The sequence below is a fragment of the Perca flavescens genome, chromosome 6, assembly GCF_004354835.1.
Source record: "Perca flavescens isolate YP-PL-M2 chromosome 6, PFLA_1.0, whole genome shotgun sequence".
Taxonomy (NCBI): domain Eukaryota; kingdom Metazoa; phylum Chordata; class Actinopteri; order Perciformes; family Percidae; genus Perca; species Perca flavescens.
In genome coordinates this window covers 20,717,305-20,743,485 of record NC_041336.1, presented here as the reverse complement: position 1 = coordinate 20,743,485, position 26,181 = coordinate 20,717,305, and the positions used below count along the sequence as shown (strand labels likewise).

Below are 26,181 nucleotides of genomic sequence, written 5' to 3'. Positions count from 1 at the left end.
GGATAACAGGAGCAGTGTAAAGAACATACTGGAGTGTGGTGAAAAACGGACAGGCAGAACATGCTTGGTCAGCTTCCTAAATACATCCATGATGAGAACAGACTGCAGGGAAATCTGACATATTGGACACATAGGTCACTGTAGGAGTTAACTAACTCCAGAAGATGGCAGTAGTGCAACGTTAATGATGCAAGCTGCCGTCAAAACCCAATGAAGAAGAAGAAAAACGGTAGGGGTGGGGGTTGCCAATCGCCAATAAACTCTGAAGAAGAAGACTAGGACGAGAGCGACAAAAGCCAAACTTAACTGACCTGAACCTATCCGCTATTCTCGATTTTGCACTAGAATCTGTGCTTGTCGATTGTGTAAGTTTTGTCGTTAGTTATGTGGTGTTATTTCTAAAGAATATATTCTCTTAGTCGCAGGTCAGCGTTGTCTGTCAAATGAGTTCACGCTCAGGCAGAGGCCTATCGTTAGCTGACTAGCTACGGTTAGCTAAGCTCGACATTTTGCCGTGCTTTGTTTGGACGCCAAGGACGTCCGCAATGTTCGCCACATTCTTACCTAACACCAAGTTACATTCGTTTTCGGTTATGTAACGTTATGTTTTTGTCACTTAACGCACATTGCGTTTGGGTTGATCAACCGCGTTATTAATGGCGACAAGCGTCCTATGTGTGTTCGGCGTAACGTTACGTTACAGTTGGCTAGCTAAATGGCGTGGCACTGTTGTTCAGTAAACGTGTAGTTTAATGCCCTTATAGTTGATTGTCACCTTTGGAATATTCTAGCTACGTGTCACGCACTTAATTTGCTAAACAGCTTTTGCTCGTTCTTCTCTGTGACACAAGTTAGCAGTAGGCTAACGTTTGTCTGTAACGTTAGAACTGACGCTAGCTAACCCTGAAGTTTCGATGCCAGTTTCAACAGAGTAAGACTTGTGGAACCAAAATAGGCTGAAATGTATTGCAGCTGTGTATTCCCAAATGCGTGAATTCATTTGTATGAATACATTCAAGAGTGTAAAAAATGTTGCTTAAATTAATTCAAATGTGTGAAATATCTGAACAAATAGATTTGTGTTTTAAATTGTTAATCTGTAAATACTGTCATGCATTCATAGCCTGAACAGGCTTGCAAGACACTATTATTCACAAAAAGACCAGAAACTGGGGTAGTAACAAACTAAAGTAAACCATCCTGATGTTTTTTTCCAAGCTTAAGAAACAAAAGGTAGCAAACTTATAAGCATTAGAGTTAAACTTCCATTCTGTCATCGTCAGTGCATCAAACAAATAGATTTCATTTGTTTAACCTGTTAGACCTGTAAATGTGCATGCCACGTTATGACCAAATGAAAGATTTGCACAAATGATTTCAAATGTGTGAGTGCATAAAGAAGATTTGCACAAAGGTTTGGAATTGCACAGCAAAGGTTTGCTGTAACAGAGGTTTGCAGATAAACATCTAAAAAGTTAACACGGGCACTAACTTTTTAAAGTGGTTGCCAGGCTTGGCAAACAGGCATCAGCTTTTGGTTGCCGAAATTGACAATACAGTTGCCATGTTTTAAACAGCCTATATTTGGAGCATTTTCATTTCTTATGTAACTATATCACACATTTTAACAATGAAGCGATGAGAAAATGGCTTGCAATATCATTTCTCATTCCTCTCAAAAAGGGGTGCAACGGATCACAAAACTCACGGCTCTGATAACCGTTTTGAGTCACAGATCACATAAATTCAGCATCTGCACAAAAAAAGGGGGGAGATTTAAATGATTTAATAAAAATGTAATAACTTCAGAATAATTACTTTGTTTAGCAGTTTAAAGTAAACGCTACCTTTTATTCACATCTGTGTTTTTCTGACAACAGCAGTGGCCAAGTGCTAGTTTGTCTTTTAGCTCATAGCTTTAGCGGCATCACGGTTGTACGTCCCTGTGTTGGAATCCTCTACGGTGAAATACAGTCACACTTTACACTGCTTAGTGGTCAGCATTTTAACTGTTTAATCCAGTTACTACTGTAGCTAACAGTCGGCTAACGTTACCTGCTGCCAAGTGTAACGTGTTATCAGTGTTTACTAGCCTGACATGCAGCGATGCTTCTCTTGCCTCTAACTTGTGTTTCGGAGCAGCTGAGAGAAGCGCAGACATTTAAGTGACACTGTAATGAGGCACATTGCTATTCTGTCCGGTAGGTGCCAGGCACCGTTGGCATATTAGCATGTGTTGTGCACAAATGTAGTGTTTAATGTTCACGGAGACAACCATATAAAATGTTGACATCTTTTGAAATATTTTCCATTTTTGTAAGTTTTCATATATTTAAAAAAAATAGAACAGGTGGTTGCCAATGGGGGCAACCAGAGGCCACGAAACGGTTGCCAATTGACTCAATCTGTTACTGTCGAGCCCTGACAGAACCTAGTACTTTTGTCGGAGGAGTGAGGCAGAGGGAGTGCAGGGTTCGCTATTTAGCTAATTGTCTCATTTGTGGTATGATAAAATGTCAATCAAATTTAGTGCGCCAAATTGCTATTTTTCAAGCTACTGTAGCTGTCATGTTTGGTTGCAGCCATAGACCATTGATGCATAATAAAACCTGGATGCAGAGTTTGAAGTGGAGCCCTGTTCATTCCTGTTAGAGTAGCTCAGTGGCGCATGAAGCCAAAAAAATTACCTGGATGATTTGGCCCATAGAGCAGGATGACTAGTGACCTCCGCTAGCTGATCCAAAATAGTTGAGCACTCTAACTTGAATGGGGATTAAATTATTTAATTGTGCGGCTCTTCTAGATTTTCCAAATATTAGATCTAATAGATCAAATTCTGATAGTGAATTCGGTCATTTTGCAGGGGTTGTGACGCTCAAACTTTTTGCACCCACAAACGAGGTAACTGCAAACCTTTGTGCAAATCTTTTTTATGCACTTGCACATTGGAAATTATTTGTGCAAATCTTTTTCATTCACAGCTAAAGATCTCCGTATGGATTCAAAAACTAAATCTAGTTCAGATATTTTTCACACAATTTTATTTGAACAAAACGTTTACACATTAACATATTTGAATATATTCATACAAAATGTGTACGTTCAGATATGGTGATGCATGCTACAGTACTTTAGACCCAATTTTATTTCCATAGAGGTGATGTTAGTTGGTTTTATGTCATGTCAGGATTTGTCGTACAGGGCAATTGAGACACTTTGGTCACACTAAGTTTTTATACTGTTAAAATTGTGGAGTGATTTGTGAATCCTTCCTGGTGATGCATTTACATGCTGAAGTGAAGGTATGACAACAGAACTTTGCCATTCATATGCCACATATGGAATACAAGTGATGTACAAATGAACGTCCTGACAGTTGTGTTGAATGGTTTATGAAAATAATTTTGCTCACTTCGGATGGAAATTGTTTTGCTACATGACAGCACACTATCCTGATGAGGAACGCTGATGAGAAGACGATTACACTTTCTATGGAACAACTGTTATACTTTAACCTTTTGCACCAAAGTATACAGAGGAGGAAATGTTGCAGAGCGGGACAGGGAATGGGCCAGAAGAGGAGACACTGACGCTATTGCATTAACCAGAACGCCAGCCTCTTGAACGCACAGACTGCAGCAGTGGTGTACATTGCCAAATAATGCAAACAAATAGTGTTTTTTTCAGCCATGAATGGGATATTTTGGAAACGCTGTTATAGCGAGGTGGCGCTACAGTGGATGAGTCTTTTGAGTGTCAATACATCCTGATTTCAGCGTTCTGCAAATATGCTATAAAGTTGATGATTGAGTTGTGCGTGCTTTGTAGCTCATATTGTTATGGTCAGAAACATGGTGTTCATGGAGCAGAGACTGTCCAATCAGAACTACTCATTTGTGGAAAATCTACAATCGTGGACGTGTTTTGGCGAGTGGAGCACCTAAACATTAAATTTGAAAATTCTAATTGGGCAAAAATATTAATCTAAAATCAGGACTCATGCTTTGGGAAATGATGGATAATATAAGCATAAGGTACTTAGTTTAAACATGCAAAATCACTGGTGATTTACCACACAGTAAAATTTACCAAAAACATTATGTAATAATGGTTTGAATTTTTTAATGTTGGTGCTTTTTGGCTAGTGGTTCTGTTGAATGACAGATTTGGAGATGCTTTAGTTGGATTGTAGCTGGTGCTGATGTAGCGAATGCAAATGCCTTGTAGATATTATGCCATGACAACGGTGACATTGTCCTTGCTGGGTCCCAGTTGAACTGTCTTCTTCCAAGTCTGCATTTCAAGACCTATTTTATGATTGATCAACAGCGCTGTCCCATTGAGAAGGCCCCTCCAAATACACTGGGAAAAATAGTTTACCCTGTTGTGATCACTTTGTGTTGGCTGAATAAGTGAAAATAGTTGCTGGTAAACTTGAATGTTTCGGACCTACGATTGTGATGCACTACACCTGGATGCAGCATTAATGTTGGGAGGGTCATAAATGTTAAAGGATGGTTATGGTGAGTCACTGTGGGCTGTCACATTCTGGGAGGTGACACATTTTCAGTCCATTAGCCTTCAGCCTGGCAAAGGCAACACGTCAAATCACTCAGCTATGTTTGATTAAACAAGTGGCCTTCATCACATTTTATTTGCAAGATGAATATTTGTAATCCAGTCTGACCAGTAGGGGTTTTCAGATCAACTTACAATTGACTGCTTTAGTTGAATCATACATGAGGAATTGGAATAGTTAACCTATGGGGTGATTGATTAAAATGGTCTGATAAAACTGATATAGGGGAAAAAGGTTGATTATTGTGCCAGATAGAGTTGATATTGTGAGTTAGGACTTTCAACTCTGGAGCGTGAGCTACAGTCTCTGTTAAATTGTTCTGTTTACGCAGATTTAAATTTCTTGTCCATCTTAAAAGTGGCTGTTGTTGACATTGATTGTAATGGTGTCCCTTGTCTTTGATGTCCTTTGTCTCAAATTGCTATTCCAGTTCAGTTGTTATATTGGACTGCCAGGAAATTGACGCTGGGCTAGTAAAGCTCCGTTGGCAATAATGCTATTCTATACCCTTTTGTCTGCAGGTGCTGTTGTTTGTACTTCAGCATGGCGGTCGTCATCCGTTTACAGGGACTAAGAGTCACAGCAGGTTCTGAGGATATTCGCAAGTTCTTCGCTGGCCTCAAAATTCCAGATGGAGGGGTGCATATAATTGGTGGGGAGCTTGAGGAAGCTTTCATTATCTTTGCTTCCGATGAAGATGCAAGAAGAGCCATGACACAGTCAGGAGGTTGCATTAAGGGTTCACCTGTTCAATTGCTACTAAGTAGTAAAACAGAGATGCAGAACATGCTTGAAAGAAGTACAACAAATGTAGAGCTAGATGAACGGAGACGATTTGAGGAAAATGCAAGACGTGCTAGAAGATCTGTGGATCCTGAGGTGGTCAGGAGATCGGCTAGCAGATCAGATTATTCCCCTCCCCCCCATCACCAGAGGGCTTCAAACACTAATGATGACTTTGTGCATGTGTTTCTAAATGGAATGCCTTTCTCTGTGACTGAAGAGGAAGTCCGTGACTTTTTCTTCGGTTTACTTATTGATGATATGGTCTTATTGAAAAATGCACAGGGTTTCAACAATGGGAAAGGTATCGTCAAATTTGCAACAAGAGAGGATGCACACGAAGCCCTGAAGAGGGATAGGAAATACATTGGGTCAAGGTATGTGGAGGTTTCCACAACGACAGCAGACTTTTGGCGTCGGGCTACTGGTAAAGAGTCAATGGCTGTCAACAACTTTGCAAGAGATAGATCACCTGTTCGCCATCAGAGGAATCCACACCACGTCAGGTCACAATCTCCTTTGAGGCCGGTTTTTTCCGACGATGAGTACTGCGTTTTGATGGAAAATCTGTCCTTTGCAGTGGAAAAAGAAGACATAAAAAAGCTTTTTTGTAATGCAAAGCTTGAGGATGACCAGATCCTACACTTAATTGGCAGTGATGGGAGAAGAACTAGATCTGCATTTGTGCTGTTTAAGAGTCTGCGTGACTATTGTGATGCCTTGACTCCTGAAAAAAGGCAGTTTTTCAACCGATTGATTTCTACCCGGCCAATCTCGAGAGAGAAAATGATCACCCTTCTGGAAGCTCAGAGCATGGATGTCGGACCTTCTGAAAACTCTGAAATGTTTCAGGAGAGGCCTCCATCTTACCCAAGTGATCCTTATGACTCAGAAAAAATGTGTGTGTTTGTGCGGAACCTGCCATTTGATGTACGGAAAGTTGAGATCATGGACTTCTTCCTTGGGTTTAATATCACAGAGGACAAGGTGTTTGTGCTGCGTGACCATAACGGTGCTGGAGTTGGAAAGGCGTTGGTTCTCTTCCGGTCTGAGGCAGAGGCTATGAGTGCACTCTCTCTCAATGGACAAAGGTTTCTTGGGTCAGAGGTCACACTGAAATGCATTTCACGTTCTCAGATGCGGGAGTTGGGTGTTGAGCCACCAGTGGTGCAAGAGCCAATGCCAAGAGAGGAGCGGTACTCGGGCAGGAGAAACGAGGCATCCCATCGCCTTGGTGACACAGAGTACCCTGACTTTAGGATTTCTCGTGATGGTAATATACCAATGACCAATGCACAGGCTCACATCCACGGAGGCAGAGATTATGAACCCCGTGGAGGAGGCCCTCATGCTCCACAAGACAGAGGTAATGGCTTTCGTGGTGGCTTTGGTCCCTCAGTGCAACATTTTGATGGTCCCACTTGTGTAAAGCTGCTTAACTTACCATTCCAAATCAGAAGTGAAGAAATCTATGACTTTTGCTATGGATTTCGCATTATCCCTGGATCTGTCTCACTGCAGTATGACCAGAGAGGAAAATCGAAAGGCTCTGCAACTGCAGTATTTGAGTCCCGTCAGGAGGCGTTGACAGCAGTTGAGGAACTGAGTGGAAGACCAATAGGTCCAAGAAAAATACAGCTATTACTTGAGTAAAAGTGGCATTGCCTTGCACGGCACCTAACATGCCCTAGCAGTGTAGGTTGGACATGTACAGTGTTGATTGAAACAAAGTTGATTTAAAGGATAAAATTGCCTTGTCTTTCTTTTCTTTTTTGATTACACAATACAATTGTGAATACCGGGAATTTAGTATAATTCTTTTTTTTAAATTGCATTTTCTTTTATTTTTATTAGGCAATATAGTCTGTTGACTAAATATGGGGTTTGTATGCATTTTTTATCTTAAAGTGAAATACTAGATTTTTGGTTGACATTTCTTAAATTTAATTTACAATAGTGTGGAATAATGTTGTGAAATGTTATTTTTTTTATATAAAAATGCATACCTTTTTGAATTGTAAGTTTTTCTTCACACATCTGTCACTTGCAGTGTAAACACATTTTGCTTGCCACATAAACCTTACTTATATAAAGTGCAGGTTAATCACTAATTAAAAGGAATCAGTTAGCGATAACTTTTAAGATTAGTTTAAATGGGATACCCTTAAGTGGTTATCTGTGGGATATACAGTATTCTCCTTTAAAAACAAAAAGGTACAAGAGCAAGATAATAGGACAAGTGACCACTGTGAGAATCTGTAATATGTATTTCAAATTAAAAAACTTGTAAACTTTCTAAATTTTAAGTACTGGTGTGGATGTCTTAATAATTATCTCATAGGCCGCAGTGTGTTAAAGTTAAACCCAGATGGTATGTTCGAGAGTAATTGTAAATCTTACAATGTCACAGAAAGAATAATACTCAGTAACCGTAATACAGCATGCTTTCTGCCACACAGCATCATTTTGTAATTGATATCATGTCACTTAACAACACACAATACAGTAGAGACCTAATTTATTGATGCATTTTGATATCGATCAATCCAGCTTGATATGTGCTACGTTGACAAGAGGCTAATGCTTGGTGGGGACAGTTATAAGGTTAGCCTACAACCATAGACAGTATATAAGCATTGACATATATAAAAGAACACAACATTGTTCAACATCATTTTAGTTTCAGGGACAGAACGACTTCCGGTTCAACCGGGACCGAGGAGTCTGGTGATGGGATGTGATGACCTATATTTATGTCTATGGTGATGACACCGGCAGGCGATCCTCCAACGCCAATAAACATAGTAGAAGAAGAAGAAGTTAAGCAGACAAAATCACGCCGAGGGAACTTTTATTTAAACAGGTGAATATTTTAACATAAAACGTCTCTTTTTTTTTTAAAGTCTACCGGCTACGTCGGTAACTCGCTGCTTACCGGTATAAGTTATTACGCCAATGTTACAAGCTAGAATTATGGTTTCGCAGAGTTCAAACGTATGCATGTCATCGCTTAACGTTTTATTTTGTTTCGTTAATGTTATAATGCGAGATCATATACAATCGTTAGACGCAGTCCCGACCGTTAAATAAACTGATTCGTAAAACAGAACCGCTTATGATGCACCGTTAACATGCAGACCATGGTAACGCAAATGTCTGCCATGGACACTGATGGGCAACAAGAATGTTCCCAGTAACGTTACCTGGTTGGTTTCCAAAGTTGCTTCTTTTATGAAGGTAGAAAGATTGACAGTTTTCGACAACTTGTTTTCACCGACATGTATTTATGTTAAGCTTGCTTAAAGTTAACATAAAGCTAATAGGGCCAATTTAAATCGTTTTTGTTGAATTGCTTACGTTAACTGTTTTGCTACACTCAACCTGGGACAATCCCTGGTCAGTGTTAAGCTCGTTTCCTAGTATTTCTTATTTCTAAATAAGTTACGTTAACGACACTGTCAAATGATGCAGGATACTTGATCTAGCTAATAATAATAATAGAAAACCATTATATACCTGTCTGCTATGAATTGGGAAAGATCAGTTGAAGCCTGACATCTGAATAGACGTTTTTCACGGCAGACATGTTGACATGTCATAGTAGGAAAAGCACAGGTGTATTCAAAACCATTAAGGATGGTTGCATTCCACTTAGGAGAGGCCCTGGTATTGTACATGCTGACTCACTGAAACAGCTTACTGGGACACTTGATGGAATTGAGCCATCGTTAAGGTGATCAATTTCAGCTGTGCTCTTCCTACTATGACAAGTCAAAATGTCTGCTGTGAAAAAGGTCCATAGTAACGTTATACATGCCACTTGAGTGAAAGAGTTGTACCACTATTCCTGACATAAAGCCAGTGGCTGTGACCCACTTCAGGACCCCTAATGGTCTGCAAACACCACTTTACAAAGCACTGATTTATAATATATTGAAACATTAGTAATGCCTGTAGTAATCCAAATCTGATCAGTATAAATGTGATGAAGACTCCTTGTAGAGTGTAGTGGATTTAAAACATGTTTGAACCTCACTGACACTAGATGGAGGTATCAAGAAGAAGGATCCTCCAAAAACATCTGGAGCCTGCAAGACCCCTGCGCCGCTGCATTCATGTTGACAGTGGTAAGCAGTCTGCAACAGTTGGTCAAACTTATAGGAATATCAAAGGTTTTGTATTGTGTTCATATATAATGATATGCTCTTATAATATTGTATTACTTAATTTAGAGCCCATAATAAATGCTGCTACATGTGGACAGGCACTGATGGAGGAAGAGGATCAAGAGGTAAAAAAAATCCCAAAGAAGACAATATTTAAGGGTTGCAATTTAAAATTATATTCTGTATCAATTATTCTGTTGATCATTTTTTAATCATTTGTAAAAATTACATAAAAACAAAAGCTGCAAATCACATTTGAGACCTTGAACCAGACTGTTTGGCATGCTTGATAGATGACACAAATGACTTATTAATTAAAAACAATTACTGTATATGGATTATCAAAATTGTTGCCGGTTAATTTTCTTTAGATCGACTAATCATTTCAGCTCTTCAGTATTTTAGTGTGATTCACACTTTGCATTTTTCTTTAATTAAAATAACTTTAAATAAACCATTTGCCTGTTAAGCAGTTTATTTAGGCAACATTAAAGCTTTAGTGTGTAACTTTTTGATATTAATGAATGTCAGTTACATTCAAGCCATTGCCAAATGAGTTGCTGCAAAGCTAATCAAGACTATCAGCTTCACACAACTCGCTCTGTATTTCTCAGTATGGCTATGTTCAGAAGATTATGTCGTACGGTGACTTTCGTGCCTAGAAACTCGAGTGAAGATAATTAACTCTTCTGAAGAGTCCATGTTTTTTTTTAATCCTCCGTGTCATCCTTGGCTACTAGCAACTACGTTGGGGATGGGTGGGGGAGTGTGCGCAATTACCTCAGGCTTGTATCAAGTGGACGCGCCAACAGTGTTGTGTCATTAATTAGAATTCTTGATGGGGGAGACAGAAACTACGCACTATAGCTTTACATTTTCTAAAACTATTCTAATGTTATGCTTGATAGGCAAATATTGGCATAGAGCAGTTCTACAGGATTTTCAACCTCCACAAACAGAAAGAAGGTAAGACACAAAGTGTTATTGTATGCATTTCTGTTCTGAGGATGTTTTTCCCAATTTCTTTATCTACAGTATGAGTTTGGCAAAAAAGCCACTGCATTGACAGAATATCAACCTACTTTTGCCTTTATTTTGATTTGCCTGATTTGAACTCTTGTCATGTTGATTTTAATATATATATATATATATTTTTTCATAGGCAGAATATCTTACACAAGAGAATTTTTAATTGGTCTGGCAAGTTCTCCTGAGGCAAGGAAGAAACCGAAATTCTTGCCAGAGCACCCCATAGTCCTAATGGAGGCAGTAAGTTGGGTGTTGGTATTCAATTTTATGGTGGTATCCTCTCTAAATAACAGTGTGCTGTTTGGATTAAATAATGTTTGTATACTATCTTAACAGAGAGATCTTGGGCACCTAAGGCTTCATGAAATGAGATGGAATGGGGGAAAAGAAGACATGTGAGTTTAATTTCATCAAATTAACTCTCGTGAACAGTCTAGATTTGAATTGAATGCATATTAATATTTTTTTTAATGTATATTAGTCCTGACTCATTACTGGTCTTACTGTATGATTTACTATTACTGTTGGGTTCAGTGTGGTATCTTCATTAAAATTAAAAGGTATATACATTACCGTGTAAATTTATATTTTCTGTTTTTAGGGACGAAGAAAGGCTTCACTCGCCTTAAGACATTTGCACAGGTGTTCACTTCCCAAAGAGTGTTTCTGTTTTTTTTTGCTGAGAAATTAGTGAATTTAATTTAACTTGTGACATTTAAATTTGCATGTTATATTTGTTTGAGACTGATAACAGTTTGCAGTGAAGTTGCACAAAGTAATAATACTAAACACCACTTTATGTGCTTAAGTATGAGTATTGCATGTTTACATTTTCTACTGTAAGATTTTGGCTGGAGTGAAGTATTTAAATTTTGTAAAAAATAAACCTAGACATAAGAGCATTAACGGCTGTTCGTCAGCTGTGGTTGTAATGTTTTGCTTAAAGAAACTGGGTAATGCAGACTCATCATCACTTATATATATATATAAAACAAACCCTACCTGAAGTGACAGCTGTCAAAATGATGTTTGTCATCAGCTGTATTAGCTGGGATTACATCAGAATTGTAATTTAACGTGTCTTACTAAATATGTTAACTTTTCTTATAAAGGAAAGTTTGGCTAAACAGTTTTGTGTGTTGACATTTTTTTTCTTGCATGTAATTCTAACTTTTTATGTTTATATTAACAATGTATCAAATGACTATGTGTAATGTGAAAGATACTGGTCAACAAACATTAACACAGGGAAACAACTCTGTCCTGTGTTCTATGGAGGGTTTATTTTTTTTAGCACATTTCACAAAACTTTGCTCATATCATCCCCATTTTCAGCCTCAGCTGGCAGCTGTTTTCACCAGAATTGTTCTAATAAACACACTGCACTCTACCTGCCCAGCACCGAACGGCTGACAAAGTTTGTGAATAAGATTTCCCCTCAAGGGTTGGTGAAGACTAGCCTCGTGAGACCGTCCTGATCTCGCGAGCTCCAGTTTTCCACTCGCAGATATGCCGAGCAAATGCGAAGCAATCCATCTGGCGGAGTCAGGTTAGGTGAAGACCAAAATGGAGCATAAATGAGAGTGAATATTGTGCCTAAATCCATCAGGATGTATAAATAGACCACTGTTTGCTAACACAGTCAAAATCTGTTAATGCAGATTTAATTGCAACAGTATTAAACCTTGTGTTCTACTTTATATGTGAACTGACATGGCCTCTCTCTCAACAAGAATATTTACATTTGCTAGATTTATCACATTATACTCAACATCACTACAAATCAATTTTTCCACATGATCAAAGTTTTCCTTTCTTTCACCTTTTTTTATATGCAGCAAATGAAAGGTATTGCAGGTATTTCAAAATGTGGAACCACCGTAATGTATTGAAGGCACTTAATATCAGGTAAACTGACTTTATTTTAAGTTTTTCAGTCATTAAAGACCAGCTAATAAGCAAAGTGTTGAGTTAAACGGTCCTTAAATTAAGGTCGATAAATTATTAGTATTAAGATATTTCACATCATTCTTTAAAAGTACCTGAATTCACCTATAGCATATAACAGTAAAGGAGCATAGCGAGTCACTCCATTGTTCTGATGGATTTGAGGAGGAGGTTATTAGCCTACCACTGTCCTCAAAATATAATCAAAGTGTATTATGAAGCTGCCAGAAATCATTTGGCAACATAGGCGTTTTTTACAACACGCTGTGGGTTTTCCTGCGGACATTGGTGAATGTGGTAACTCCCCGTCTGCTCTTTAGTCACCTTTGTTCGTGACCGAGCAGAGCAGAGTAGTCTACAGCCTATGAGCGGGCTAGTTGTGACGCTTGTGGCGTGCTGGACGTCACGTCATTGTGGGCTGTAGGCTCACGTTACGGTGTTCACGTCAGTTCAGAAAGAGTGAAATAATTTTTTCAGAAACGGACACCGGCAGTCAAACAGCCACATACCAAAGGTAAATGTCTTTCTGGTGTTTGTAACCTTTGGGCTTGTTTATCCTGTTGGCTTAATCTCAAAGGTAAAGATGGAGCTAATTGACTCCTTTTCCCCGCTATGAGCGATGAAGTGGTGTGTGTGTGCTGCGATGTCTGATTAAAGAATCTACGCCGGGGTGTTTTCATTTTCTTAATTGTGTTTTAGGTTAGGCTATTTTCTGGTCACATACGTTTAAGTACAAATCTCCAGTTTGCAATTGTAACGACCAGATCTGTTAGAGCTTGGTTTTCCTACTCGGTCACTAAATAATTTTGTTCGGACACAGCTTTTCTTTTTTCAGGAAGATGAATCCAAAGGTCGACAAGAAGACCGATTTATGCCCCAGGTGAGAACTTTCACTATCCTAAATTAACCCTTAATCCAAACGTTTGTTTAAATGGTTATGTATGTGTGGACACAGTAGGCTAGGTTCAGGCAATGCTGTAAGGTGTAACATGATAAAGGGTGACAGGATATCAGGACAGGCATGTTTTCTTACCAAGTAGCCTATGTAAAATGTTGGTCTTATAAGTGATTTAATTACAACGAAAGTGTGTCAGTAGGCCTACTGTATTTCCACATTGTATAACCTACAATTAATAATTAATTTCAGTTCAGCTCCTGGGCACTGCCAAGGTGCCCTTGAGCAAGGCATCGAAACCATAAGTGCAATGTATAGGTCCTGGTCCATGTGTGTGGATTTTCGGGCCTCTGTGTAATAACTGACAACTGAGTGAAAAAATGTAATTTCCCCTTGCGGATCAATAAAGTATGTCTTAATCTTAAAATCACATTTTTTCACTTATTGATAGTATGTATACACTCACTTGTCAGTTTATTAGGGTTACCAAGCTAAAACTAATTTAATTAATTCATATCAAATTATAAACTCTATCTATAGTGCAGAATAGAATACAGTTCAACAGCAGTGCAAACTACATCCTCCAAACTGTCTATACAGTTAAATCAACACCTCTAAAACAGTTTAAACTAAAAATTGAACATTATAACCCACATAAAGGTAGGATTTATCGCATATCAGATTTGTTCAGCCTCTTAATGAATGAAATGAAATAAAATGGCAGTTCAGTCTTATTGTCATGCTAGAACTGACCCTTTCAAATCTGTTATCCCCCCCTCCCCCCCAAAGCCCTGTTTTTGTGCATAACCCACACCTGGACGCACTGAAAGATGACGTCCTCTACCACTTCGGTTTAGGAACCAGAACTCACGACCTACCAGCTATGTTTGGTTATGTCAAAGTAATGATTTTTTTTTACATTTATTTTTGGGAAATAAATCAACTCCATAATCATCTTTATTCTGCTATTATTTTATGTTTTGTGTGTTTTCCTTCAGTTTGTGTGTGTTGGGGGCAGTCCTTGGAGAATGAAATCCTTCATCGAGTACATTGCTGCGGAGCTCGGTATGGAAGACCCCAAATCAGAGTACCCAAACATCTGTGCTGGAACAGACCGCTATGCTATGTACAAAGTTGGCTCTGTACTGTCTGTCAGTGTATGTAAGACTTATCACAACCTACAAATAGTAGTAATCCTATTAATCTGTGTATTTCTATTAAAAAAAACTACATAGATGTGAAAATTGTGCTATGTTTTGCAGCATGGGATGGGCATCTCATCTATTGCCATAATGTTACATGAGCTAATAAAGCTCCTCCATCACGCTCATTGCACAGATGTTACAATTATACGCATTGGGACATCCGGTGGAATAGGTAAGCTTATTATTTAGAATATGTATTTAGAATGCCTGATATTACACCTGATCATTCATGTGTTGCATTATCAACAATTAACACTCCAAGAATGCTAGTTTCCTTGTGATCCTGTAAATTACTTGACTTAGACTCCCTGTGTGATACAATGTAATTTCCATGAGATGGTTAGTGTGGTCATACAGTAGATGACTTTAAGTACTGGGTGTTGTCCACAAAGACACCTTTTTTCATAGGTGTACCACAAGAGGGAGTCCAAAGTCCCTTAGATTTTAGAGCAGTGTCATCCAATATGGCTTTTTGTGTATAATTGCGATTAGCCCAAGATGGGACTTCTCAAGTTTTCAGAATAAGAGGATTGATATGTATTCTGATGTATACCAACCTTTTTTCTGAATATGTCATGAACCATTGGGGGTTGTTCTGTGGCATGTTTTTGAAGTCCACATAATTTTCAGCATGGCTAAAGGGTATAGTGTGATTTGATTCTAGGAACTGTGACTACATTGTAGTAGACTGTTGCACTGAATTACAACTTGAACTAAAGACATCTCAATAATTTGAAGAATTTCTTTAGATGTTGTTCATTTGGAAATTAACATTATGCTGTATTTTACTTGATATCAGTCTAGTTTGTTTCAGCATATGAAAAATAATTTTTAATTGAAGCTTTCTGTACATTCAGACTATAATTTATTGTTTATCTCACTTGCCATTTTCAGGGCTTCAGCCTGGCACAGTTGTTGTTACCAAGCAGTCTATGGATGCCACCTTCCTGCCCAAGTTTGAGCAGGTGATCCTGGGGAAGACGGTGGTGCGCAATACTGATCTGGACCAAAGCCTGGCTGAGGAGCTGTTGCAGTGCAGCAAAGAGCTGAACCAGTTTGACACAGTGATAGGCAACACCATGTGTACACTGGATTTCTACGAAGGTACAGATGCATTGATGTGTTAATCACATTTTTTACCAACAAGTATTTCATTTGCAATGTTCATCTTTTTTCTCTGTCTCATCAATCACCCAGGGCAAGCCCGTTTGGATGGTGCTTTCTGCTCCTACACTGAGAAGGATAAACGGGACTACCTCACTAAAGCCAGTGAAGCAGGAATCTGCAACATTGAAATGGAGTCATCAGTTTTTGCTGCTATGTGCAAGCTGAGTGGTCTACGAGGTAAGAAAATGCAATATCAGCATCATTTATAGCTGAAAGAAAGTTGTTTTCTTCTCGTTGACTTTCTAACATTTATTTCTTGTGTAAAGCGGCTGTGGTTTGCGTGACATTACTGGATCGGCTGAAGGGGGATCAGCTGAACGAGTCTCAAGAAGTTCTTCGCAGTTACCAACAACGTCCTCAGATACTGGTTGGCTACTACATTAGGAAACAGTTGAAAGGCAAAGCAGTATGTAGCTAAGTGCAATAGCTATTACACTGATATGCAAGCATACATCCAAATTGTCTCTTGAAAATATAGCGCTATGCACTAACTCAGTTTTTCTATGCTCACCAATAGCCATACCTGTAATACCTCCAGAATCTTGAAGTTATGCACTGCCTTTTATTTATCCGTTATATAGTTAAATGATTTTAACTGTCTTAATAAACCGGAATGTGCTATTTAACTTTTGTTTCCTCTTGAATTTAACTTAAATACAATTTAAAGGTCCCATGACATGGTGCTCTTTGGATATAGACCTTAGTGGTCCCTTAATACTGTATCTGAAGTCTCTTTCCCAAAATTCAGCTTTGGTGCAGAATTACAGCCATTAGAGCCAGTCCCACAATAAGCTTTCCTTAGGATGTGCCATTTCTGTGTCTGTAGCTATTGAGGAGGAGAGAGGGGGGGGCAAGGTGGAGGGTGGGGGTGTGGCCTTGACCAACTGCCACTTTGCTCGTTTGAAAGCCATGATGTCTCTCTCTCATGGGTGGGCCAAATTCTCTGGGCGGGCAAAGCAGAGAAAGGGGAGGTAACCTTTACCCTTATGACCTCATAAGGAGAAGATTCCAGATCGGCCCATCTGAGCTTTCATTTTCTCAAAGGCAGAGCAGGATACCCAGGGCTCGGTTTACACCTATCGCCATTTCAAACCACTGGGGGACCATAGGCAGGCTGGGGGAACTCATATTAATGTTAAAAAACCTCATAAAGTGAAATGTTCATGCCATGGGACATTTTAAGTGAGTCTTAAATGTTATGTAGCAGCATATCGACCAAATGTCTTTATGTAAGGCAGCCTCTGTTTTATGCAACATATAAGGTTCCTTATACATAAAACTGGTTCATGACTTTTGGTATGTCTGTGCTTACAATGGTGCTGTAGCAAAATTAGCTCAAATAGAATGTAAAAAGTTTTATTGAAAACCAAAAGAAATTACACTGATTTTGATAAGTTAGTGTCTTATGTTGGTATCTGTTGTTGCAAAATGTGTATATTTTGTTCTGCAAAATGTATGTTTTTTGTTTTTTTACAATTAGGCTTCTCAATTTCTTTTATAAGTTTCAGAAGCTAAAATCTGCAAAAAAAAAACGTCACTTATTTTCAGAGACAAAAAATCCACTGACTGTATTATCACTAATAAATCCTCATGCAGTCTGAAGTTGTTTGTTTTATGTTCTGGCTCATAAAAGTAGCACAGGTACATCCTACAGCTTTTTCTATGTGAAGCAGGTGGTTTGTTGCAGTATGACCAACGATATGAACACTGCTGACTATTTAAAACAAAGTAACTGAAGTTCTTGAAGATGATCGCTATTGAAACACTGTTTGGCTGATAAACAAAGGTATTAGTTCTTCCCTTAAGCCCATTCAAGAACATTTGCCTATAATCTTGATCAGTCAGCTATGTGAACATCTTAAATCGTTTAGATGACAACATCGTTGCTGTCAACTTGCAAACACAATACAAATAGCCTACTTACAAATAGGCTATCCATTGAGATAGGCCTATAGGCAATTTTCTCATAAATGTGGATACACTGAACCGCAACTATCCGGTCTGGAGAACATATTAATCGACTTTCTTGTGTGTCTGCGCTTTCGCCACATTTGAGTCGGCTATACGGTCACATACATGTAGGATGCTGAAAATCGCTCTGCGCGTCAGAGGACGAGAGGAGGGTCTGTTTGCGCGCTCCCGTGCGTGCCCACCTCCTGTTTGCCATCCGATCCTAGCCCGGTCTATTCGCTGACTCAGTGCCTTAAGCAGCATCACCGCTCACCTGAACAGAGCTACAGCATCCTCTGCGGAGAAATACATCAGCCATGGCCAAAACAGCAACCGGTAAGCGTGTTCAGACAGGTCATGTTTAAACCGATGCATGAATGTATACGGATGTAACCCATGGATGGATGGATTGATGGACTTGTGACAGCTCCTTTCTGTTTAAAGCCCATGTCGGCCTGGTATTGTCTAGGTGGTCGTGCGTCTGTAATGGCTCAACTCAGAAATATTCTGTTTTGAATGATTACAACTAAGATCACTCACCTTGATATTTCTCTATCGACACTGAGCCTATTGTCTCAGCTAAAAGAGTCTGGTAATAAAGACCGCAAGAATGGGCTTACAAGCGCAAGTATCCTCCGTCATTAGGTTACTGAAATGTCTCCTTCATTATCCTCATCTACGTCAATGTGTTAGTGCTCATTTGCTTTGATCTTGTATTGTGTAACAGTTTATAATCAGATAACATGGACTGGCCCTTGACAGCTTTATTTACAACGCCGCACCTGCGGTTCATGCTACAGCGGCCCCAACATGCAGCATAATGCAGACGGACCCCACCCAAGATGCTGTGCTGCCCACCATTTAGCCGACAGCAAAGCTGAGAGTGCTTTATCCGTCTTGCTTTTATATTACTTTGATTTGTTTATTGCTATGGTTATTTTATAGGCTATATATATATATATATATATATATATATATATATATTATATATATTTATCCTGAACGCGATTGTTTCATCTGATCATTTATTTGGATTGTTCCTTTGATTTGTGCCTGTAGCTTTTTCTTATTTCTTTTCGTGCCAAGATGGGCTGCAATTTATTTCGCAATAAAACAACCTTTTAGCATATGAACAAATGCAAATTTAATCGTAGGAGTTAGCACACTGGATCTTAAATGATCAGATGAGACTGTATAGCCTGCATTAGTCATCTCCTCTGATGGACAGTTATTGTATGCCAGGCATTTAGCACATTTGTTTTCATGGGTTTCTTTAGCCTCTGTATCTAAAACATTAGTGTTGCCTTAACATGTATAAACAACCCTCAACCTTGGTTTCTCAAAAATGTAGCAGGATGCTAATAAAAAAAATGATCTAAAAAAAAAATAAATGTATTGATGGCTTGCAGACTGGCTTCATTATGTTATGTGTGGTGGCAGAGATATAGTGGAGGAGACAGTTGCATGGCAGGGTGGGAGGCAGGCCAGCCCTGCAGCAAGGGGCCGCTTTACACACTGGCCTTTGCAGCAGAAGGCTTAGCAGCACTAACAATCTGTAGTCTTCTTTCAACAGCCAGGTGGGCACTTTGTCAAATACAGGAGAGAGCATGGAAAAAGTGACAGAATTTGCAGATGAGATTAAAAATAGTCCGTAAGGAACTGGTTGAAAGCACATCTTACCCCAGATCTAGTATAAAAAGTCAAGACTATCAATCGGCTGTATTTGACAGCAATGACAGCAACACTCCACAATAAGGTCGCGATAAGACAGATAGATATAAATGTTTCTTATTATTGTGATCATGACGGGACAATTAGCTGAGAGTTGAACAGGAAATTAAATAACTTGATGCACAAGCCTGTCTAATCACTCATCTTATTGCAAGTGAATAAGACAAGGCACTCTGATTTCTTGATGATTCAAATGAATCACAAATGTCTACTGTATAATATCCATTAAAAGAATCATAGTTTGATCACCCTTATATTATACATTTATCCATATCATCAATAAATTATTAAGCAACAGGGCACAGACACACATCTGATGCTAATTGTTTTATTGTGCAAATGTTCCTTTCCTAACTTGTGATATCTTAATTTGGAAATATCTCAAGTATATTTATTAATTGGTGACATTGTTTGTACAGTGATATGTGGTAATGAGGTGTGTTTTACTGTTTTCATAAGATGCTATTGTGTGTTTATGTTCCTACAGCATATAAAGAGAAGATGAAGGAGCTGTCCGTCCTCTCCCTCATCTGCTCCTGCTTCTACCCAGAGTCACGCAACAAGCTTGTGTGTGAGTTTGAAGGTATGGATCAGCTCAAACATTGATTTTCTATCAGATCAAATATATTTGCCTGCCCCCATGGATGTATATATTCATCCTGTAAATACAGACGTTAGTAATAATGACATATTGTTGGACTGAAATATTGTGTTATTGGACATTGATTTTTCTGGTGTCATCATCATGATTGTCTGATTTACAGACATGGAGGTAAAAGCTATAAACAAGCGATCCTCTGGCCAGGCCTTTGAGGTGATTCTCAAGCCTCTGTCTCCAGTGTCAGATGTAACCCACAGCCTCCCCTCACCCCCCAAGAGAGATATCTCCTTGGAGGACATTGAGAAGAAACTGGAGGCTGCTGAAGACCGGAGGAAGGTGAGTATTTTACCTGTTTGAAATAGCTTTGGGTGTTTAAAAAAAGAAGAAAAAAGGAAACACATTTTATAAACCGTTCAAAATGAATCAATTGGTCTATTTTCCTATTTTTTGCTCTACATATTTTAGTTTCAGGAGGCCCAGGTGTTGAGGGCTTTGGCAGAAAAGCGAGACCATGAGAGGGACGTGTTGCTAAAGGCCATGGAGGAGAACAGCAACTTCAGTAAGATGGCCGAGGAGAAGCTCCAGATGAAGATGGAGCAGATCAAGGAGAACCGTGACGCCCATCTGGCAGCCATGATTGAGCGTCTACAGGAGAAGGTGAGAAATGCAGAAATTTGTTGTGTGTGTGTTTCTTCTTTGTGTCCACCTTCAGACTGAGAATAGCAGAGTTTGGGCGCTGCCTGCAGCTGACTAACATTTCTCTCTCTGTTGTTCTGCTGCATTCAGGAGAGACATGCAGCTTTGGTGCGCAAGAACAAAGAGCTGAGAGAAGAGCTGACAGCATGAGCCTCACTCAAGTCCTGACTTCCATGGTCCATCAACGTCCCTCCATCCAGTCCCGCCCCGCCCTCACCCTCCTCTGAACAGACACCCAACCCTAGAGGCCGAGAGGTTCGAGGACCTCACCACCACATCACATCACAACACACCACACCACACCACCAGTACTCACCACTATCAGTATAATCAGTGAATACAAACATCAATAACACACATCTTGAGAGTTGAATGGATTTGTTGATTTTCGAAAAAAAATGAGTGAGATTATGGCTATTATTTTGTAAATACTTTTTTCTTAAAGTCTATCTATCTATCTATCTATCTATCTATCTCTCTATCTATCTATCTATCTATCTGTCTATCTATCTATCTATTTATCATGGTAGGTGAAGTACATACAAGGCTTGTACTGTACTGCACTGTACAATTTCAAACATTTTGTTTGTGATTGATTAACGTTTCAGTTCTTGGAATTTGACTCTACAACCATTTTCTTGTGAAAGCCGTCAGTGTTGTGAGTTGGCTGTAGACTGACATTTGCAGTGTTTCCTGATGATGTCATGATGATGATGTTTCTGTGTCTTTGTAAAGAATGACGGTCGGTGTACTTACACCACAGGCTCCTTCCAGATATCAACGTATCCCATCTGTATCTTCCTCAAGCACACCCACACATTCTCAACACGCACGCTTGGAACTTAACAATACGCCAAACTCTACAGATCTATCAAGTGTCCACCTCCTCTGAAATGAGCTTGATAATGAACTTGATAGGTGCTTTATTGATATTAAGAATGTCTTTGCCCAAAGGGGAGCAACTGTTTATACACTTGCAGATTCCCTCTTACTCTGACAGCGCCATTTCCTAATGATTCCATCTTTAGCTAAATCAGCAGCTCTGTTACATACACAGTATTTGAGCATTAAGCTCTTGAATGTTATGACACCATACTGGTCCCATGCATATTGTCTTGGACAGTGGAATGTGCTGTTGCTCCCATCTTGATATTGATAGTGTGAACATAATGTATGTCTGTGTGGGTGTGTGTGAATGCAAATTTACCACAAGGCACCATTAGCCTCTGCTCTCTTTAGGGGATTAGATAGAGAATGAATGCCGGATGCTTTACATTCAGCACACTGAACTAGTCTCTTTTTAATATACAGTACCACTGATATCTGCCTGCATCCTCTGCTGCTTGTGTTTCTCCCTTCATATATTTCTCTGTGAAAGCTTTGCTGAATAAAGGTTTGAGGTTCTGTGAACATGGCATGCACCATCTAATACTTTTCTGTGCTAAAAGAGGAGGGAAAATGTAAACTGCCAAATAAAAATCAGTTATCTACACATCCTGAGAATTGCCGTTTTCCCCTAGTTGATTTTTCATTCGTGTTTTAGTCTAGTGTTATTTCAATTTGGGATATTGCGTACCATGGCATAAATCAAAATATAGTCAGGCTTATTCCTTGAGGGTTAGACTAACATGTAATAAACATACAAAATGAGTCATCCATCAGGCTTGTATTAAACAATGTTCCTCCACTAGGTGGCAGTGGCAGATTTTTTTACGCCAAAAAAACAAACTGAAGCCCATACCGATCCAAAAGTAGGCTATAGGGCAAAAGTTCACAATGTGCCAATTGCAAATATTAATATAATAACAAAAACACAGTTCAAATCTAGATCGTTAATGTTTAATCTTTCCATGAGAATCATGATTTGGATGTTTAACATCCTCATTAAAGGCAGCAAGGTTTGTGTCATTCATCTGCACTCAGGACATTAAATACAGACACTTTTGTATATCGTGGTTTAATTTGACTGTTATTTTGAAGGAAGACAATATACGTAATATATTTATTTATTTATTAATAGCCTGTGGCCTAAGCCCACACGGGAACAAATCACGGACTGCCTTTCCTGGAAGACTGAGGTGCTGCATGGACGGATAAAACCGAGTCATAAAAAAACTGTGTCACTAGGATAGGACCAGAAAGGACACATTGGAGCTGAACAGTGATTTATTGGTCCAGCTGTCTTGTGTATTGTTGTTACTTTTTAACCGCTTTCCTCCAATGTCCCCATCCTGTTCACACTATTGTCTCCGTTTCAGACCAACCCGAGCTGGTGAGGTCAGGGCAACATTGTAAAGGATTTCCTCTGGCTCTTAATGATTTCCTGGGTATTCATAAGGGCAACAATGCTCTCAGATTTGGTTACTTACCTGGCACACAGTAAAGGAATTGCCTTTCAGTCAATAACCGGGACCTTATTATCGCATGATTAACTTCTATGGGATTATAACAAAAATGCACCTGCAGATTATATGTCATTTGGGAAGATAAGGTCTTAATCACTTAGAGGGCAGTTAGTCTGCTTGTATAAAGGACTATGTGGCATCATGGTAGATAAAATAGCTACCTATTATACATTATGATAACAAAACATTCTGGAGAGTTGAAGGAGCAAATGCAACAGAAACAAAAACTTTGGTTTAAATCCACATTTTACTTTAAACTCAATTTATTGGTACAAAAATATTACAAATGGATACAAGAATGCAAGTTCCCAATTCTCAAGTGGTTAGTTTTCCAACAATGGCACATAATGCTTATTAATTTCCATGAGTTCTGATACCACGAAAGAAGCAGACCAAATTAAGTAACTCTACATTATGTTAAATACAGACATCTGTGTAGAAGTTCCATTATGTGGTCTACAAAATATTCTCTAGTATATCTGTGCTTACATCTATTCTTGGCCATACGTCATGATATCAGTCCTCAGCCTGGAGTGCATGTTAACTAAAATTAGTCAATGAATAACATAAAATCATTTAGAATTCCTTTCTTTAGAGTTAGGACATAATGAGATCAACACCTCCCCCTTATTCTTGTATACCTTCATTCAAACCTTTTTTTAAGCTTCGGAAATGATTGGGGTTCCCCTAATTTGCAGTGATGTCGAGATACAGAGATACTAATGAAATAAAATCAGTTTGCTTCGTTCCCCTGTGTTTGATTGCTATAAAAACAGAGTCAGGTTGCGGTGGCTAGTCTGTGGTGGTGGGCACAGCTCAGCTGTTGCCTTCAGTCCAGTAGTTTGCTTCAGAAGGCCCCAATCTCTGTACCCCACGGCCTGTAAGGCTTTGACAGGGTGGAGGATGGGCTCACTGTGCTGAGGGCTGTTGGGGACACCAGAGGCAAAGCACCGAAGGAGAGGGGGAAGGCCGATAGCGAGGAGAGGGATGAAAGCAGTGGTGGGGAAAGCTTGGATGTTGGCACAGACAGACTGAGGGCCAGCGAGCCGCTGGGAGGCACCCTGAGGGTCTCTGTGGGGGGCATGACACTGAGTCTGGATGTCCCAGATGCCTCAGTGGAGGGGGAGGAAGATGTAGATGAAGAAGAGGAGGAGGGTGGGCTACTGTTGCTTCTGGATGCAGGTGTCCTGCCCTGGGGGTGTTGTAGGAGGAGGTGGTGGGGGAGATGGGCAGGGGGAGTCCCGTAGGCAGAGCCCCAGGCTAAGTGTTCCAGTCCAGTGTGCACCTCCCTCTGAGAGGCGTAGTTGCTGAGGTGGGACACCAAACGTATACGGAGGGGGTCTGTACCGTCCCGACCCTCTATGATGCTGAGGTAGCGAGCAGTCTCTGCCAGGCACTCCCTGAAGCCCAGGCTGCGGTAATCCTTAGCAAGAGCATGAGCCTCAAAGAAACCTGTCAGGAAAGGAAGCAGGGGGGTTAGACACGTGATTCACAGCATATTCTTTTTGAATTAGGGAGCTATTTACTTATCTTCCAAAGCCTAAGAAAGGGTCTGTTACCTTTGCCACCAGACGCATGAAGCATCTTCAAATGGTCCACAGTCATTTGCAAAATTTCTGCTTTTTCCAATTTAGCTGATCCCTGTAAAGAAATAGGAAAGAACAGTGTCACTTTTAATGATATTGACATTTCCTATCTAGTGTCCATAACAAAACAACTAAAAACATGTATGGGCAAATGTGTGCCTGCCCATAATGGTAGAATGACCCATTTACCTGTTTCTCAAAAGCACTTGGCACCAATCTTCTCAACTCTGACAGACTATTATTGATTCGGTCACGTCTCCGTTTCTCAATAATCTGTCATGGGTAAAGAGAACAATGTAATTTAAGTCACAGGTGGGAGGAAAACAGATGCATCTATCAAACAGTAGTGCGCAACTTGGCACCAGAGAGAATGAGTTCACTTACGCCTCTGCGCCTTTTTCTGGCTTGGACTTGTGTGGTTGTGGAGGGTGACATCGAGCCGTGAGAATCAAGTTGACTGAAAAAGGTAAAACAGTAATACATTAGTTAATCAACAAAGGCAAGATAACAAATTAAAATAGGCATGGGCAAGTTGAAATGTTGTAGAAATCTGCCATAGAACATATGATATATGATGTGTAACATAAAACGGGAACATACCCATTTTCGTCGCCACTATCCTTCTCCACCTCAATATTGTCGTCCAGGTCGCTATCCGATGAGCTGTAATTGTGGCTTCGCTTCATTTTGCTTCCAAGCATACAGTGATCAAAAGTAGCCTACTCCTTTAGAGAACGCTCCGGTGGTGCACTGACAGCAGAGGGTCTGTGCAAGAGTTTAAACGTCAGACCTTCCTTTGCTCTGATCATTTTCACACCACGGAGAGGGGGGCGGGGTCCCGGGATCATGTGGGCGGTGCTTGAAAAGAGTTGAGCCTGTTACAATTGAGCTGGCATTTGAGTGACATAATATGCTTTAGGAAAATAGCTCTAATAGGAATCTCTAATAGAGGTGCTGAAACTAATTTCTGTAATGGTTTAAACCGATATTTTAAATGTATTAAAAGCATGATTTTAAATGTATTAAAAGCATGATTTTAAATGTATTTTCTTTTGAAAGAGAGCAGTGAGTCTGAGGCCTGACAGCTCAGGCTGACCAGTAGACTCCTGGCCTTAGGTTCCCATTTTCCTTGCTGAGCCCCCAGTTCATGAGCAACAGGCCCCCACTATAGCGGGAGCCCTCTTCTTCTTTGGTGTTGTGGAGGACACACGGCCCATTAGCAGAGTGTGTTGTTCATTGTCTGCTGTCAGCTGTGTGGTTCCACAACAGCATTGATCAGCCGGGAGGCCCAACATTAGTCAGTCAGCGTTGCCAGGCTCTCCTAGGAAACCCCCTGCACCTCCTCCCCAGTCACTGCAAACAGGTCAACTGACTGGCGCAGACAGACCTTCCCAGGGAATCATTCATCCGCTGTGGGTGAAAACAGTGAACCTCGCTCTGC

General features: G+C 39.8%; 4 protein-coding genes across 11 annotated transcripts; 3 read left to right on the top strand and 1 right to left on the bottom strand.

The window, feature by feature from the left end:
• LOC114557738 (RNA-binding protein 12B) lies at positions 1-11,686 on the top strand. 7 transcript variants are annotated; one of them, XM_028581381.1, is made up of 8 exons: positions 54-365; positions 8,043-8,225; positions 9,408-9,489; positions 9,595-9,653; positions 10,437-10,494; positions 10,691-10,797; positions 10,894-10,952; positions 11,159-11,686. In XM_028581381.1, the coding sequence occupies exons 3-8, from the start codon at positions 9,408-9,410 to the stop codon at positions 11,184-11,186; spliced, it is 393 nt and encodes a 130-aa protein (XP_028437182.1). In that variant the 5' UTR covers positions 54-365; positions 8,043-8,225; the 3' UTR covers positions 11,187-11,686. The 7 variants fall into 7 exon arrangements, with proteins under 7 accessions (XP_028437178.1, XP_028437183.1, XP_028437182.1 ...); XM_028581382.1 differs by lacking the exon at positions 8,043-8,225 and having other exon boundaries at positions 45-365; XM_028581379.1 differs by lacking the exons at positions 54-365; positions 8,043-8,225 and adding an exon at positions 8,284-8,599 and having other exon boundaries at positions 10,691-10,808.
• Positions 11,687-12,636: 950 nt separating this feature from the next.
• Positions 12,637-16,397, top strand: upp1 (uridine phosphorylase 1). Of its 2 annotated transcripts, none has more exons than XM_028580877.1 (8): positions 12,637-13,081; positions 13,325-13,384; positions 14,189-14,300; positions 14,398-14,556; positions 14,662-14,776; positions 15,499-15,708; positions 15,802-15,948; positions 16,038-16,397. In XM_028580877.1, exons 2-8 carry the CDS (start codon positions 13,344-13,346, stop codon positions 16,187-16,189), a joined length of 936 nt encoding a protein of 311 aa, XP_028436678.1. In that variant the 5' UTR covers positions 12,637-13,081; positions 13,325-13,343; the 3' UTR covers positions 16,190-16,397. The 2 variants fall into 2 exon arrangements, with proteins under 2 accessions (XP_028436678.1, XP_028436677.1); XM_028580876.1 differs by having other exon boundaries at positions 12,639-13,018.
• A 1,558-nt stretch (positions 16,398-17,955) lies between these two features.
• Positions 17,956-22,145, top strand: stmn2a (stathmin 2a). The gene is made up of 5 exons (XM_028580317.1): positions 17,956-18,057; positions 19,940-20,035; positions 20,217-20,389; positions 20,519-20,710; positions 20,840-22,145. Exons 1-5 carry the CDS (start codon positions 18,039-18,041, stop codon positions 20,897-20,899), a joined length of 540 nt encoding a protein of 179 aa, XP_028436118.1. The 5' UTR covers positions 17,956-18,038; the 3' UTR covers positions 20,900-22,145.
• Positions 22,146-23,395: 1,250 nt separating this feature from the next.
• On the bottom strand, positions 23,396-25,582 carry LOC114557055 (hairy/enhancer-of-split related with YRPW motif protein 1). Its single transcript, XM_028580315.1, has 5 exons — positions 25,341-25,582; positions 25,125-25,197; positions 24,930-25,013; positions 24,714-24,795; positions 23,396-24,606 (listed from the first exon to the last, which is right to left on the bottom strand). Exons 1-5 carry the CDS (start codon positions 25,439-25,441, stop codon positions 24,002-24,004), a joined length of 945 nt encoding a protein of 314 aa, XP_028436116.1. The 5' UTR covers positions 25,442-25,582; the 3' UTR covers positions 23,396-24,001.
• Positions 25,583-26,181: the final 599 nt, after the last annotated feature.

What these genes read in the sequence shown, in the direction of transcription:
- stmn2a (XM_028580317.1), top strand. An exon ending in CTGCTGAAGACCGGAGGAAG is followed by an intron (nt 20,390 to 20,518) that starts GTGAGTATTTTA and finishes TACATATTTTAG; the next exon opens with TTTCAGGAGGCCCAGGTGTT. An exon ending in TTGAGCGTCTACAGGAGAAG is followed by an intron (nt 20,711 to 20,839) that starts GTGAGAAATGCA and finishes TGCTGCATTCAG; the next exon opens with GAGAGACATGCAGCTTTGGT.
- upp1 (XM_028580877.1), top strand. Translation starts at nt 13,344, where the DNA reads ATGAATCCAAAGGTCGACAAGAAGACCGATTTATGCCCCAG. An exon ending in AAGACCGATTTATGCCCCAG is followed by an intron (nt 13,385 to 14,188) that starts GTGAGAACTTTC and finishes TCCCCCCCAAAG; the next exon opens with CCCTGTTTTTGTGCATAACC. An exon ending in GCTCTGTACTGTCTGTCAGT is followed by an intron (nt 14,557 to 14,661) that starts GTATGTAAGACT and finishes TATGTTTTGCAG; the next exon opens with CATGGGATGGGCATCTCATC.
- LOC114557738 (XM_028581377.1), top strand. Translation starts at nt 5,123, where the DNA reads ATGGCGGTCGTCATCCGTTTACAGGGACTAAGAGTCACAGCAGGTTCT.
- LOC114557055 (XM_028580315.1), bottom strand. Translation starts at nt 25,441, where the DNA reads ATGCTTGGAAGCAAAATGAAGCGAAGCCACAATTACAGCTCATCGGAT. An exon ending in GATAGTGGCGACGAAAATGG is followed by an intron (nt 25,198 to 25,340) that starts GTATGTTCCCGT and finishes TACCTTTTTCAG; the next exon opens with TCAACTTGATTCTCACGGCT. An exon ending in CCAGAAAAAGGCGCAGAGGC is followed by an intron (nt 25,014 to 25,124) that starts GTAAGTGAACTC and finishes TACCCATGACAG; the next exon opens with ATTATTGAGAAACGGAGACG.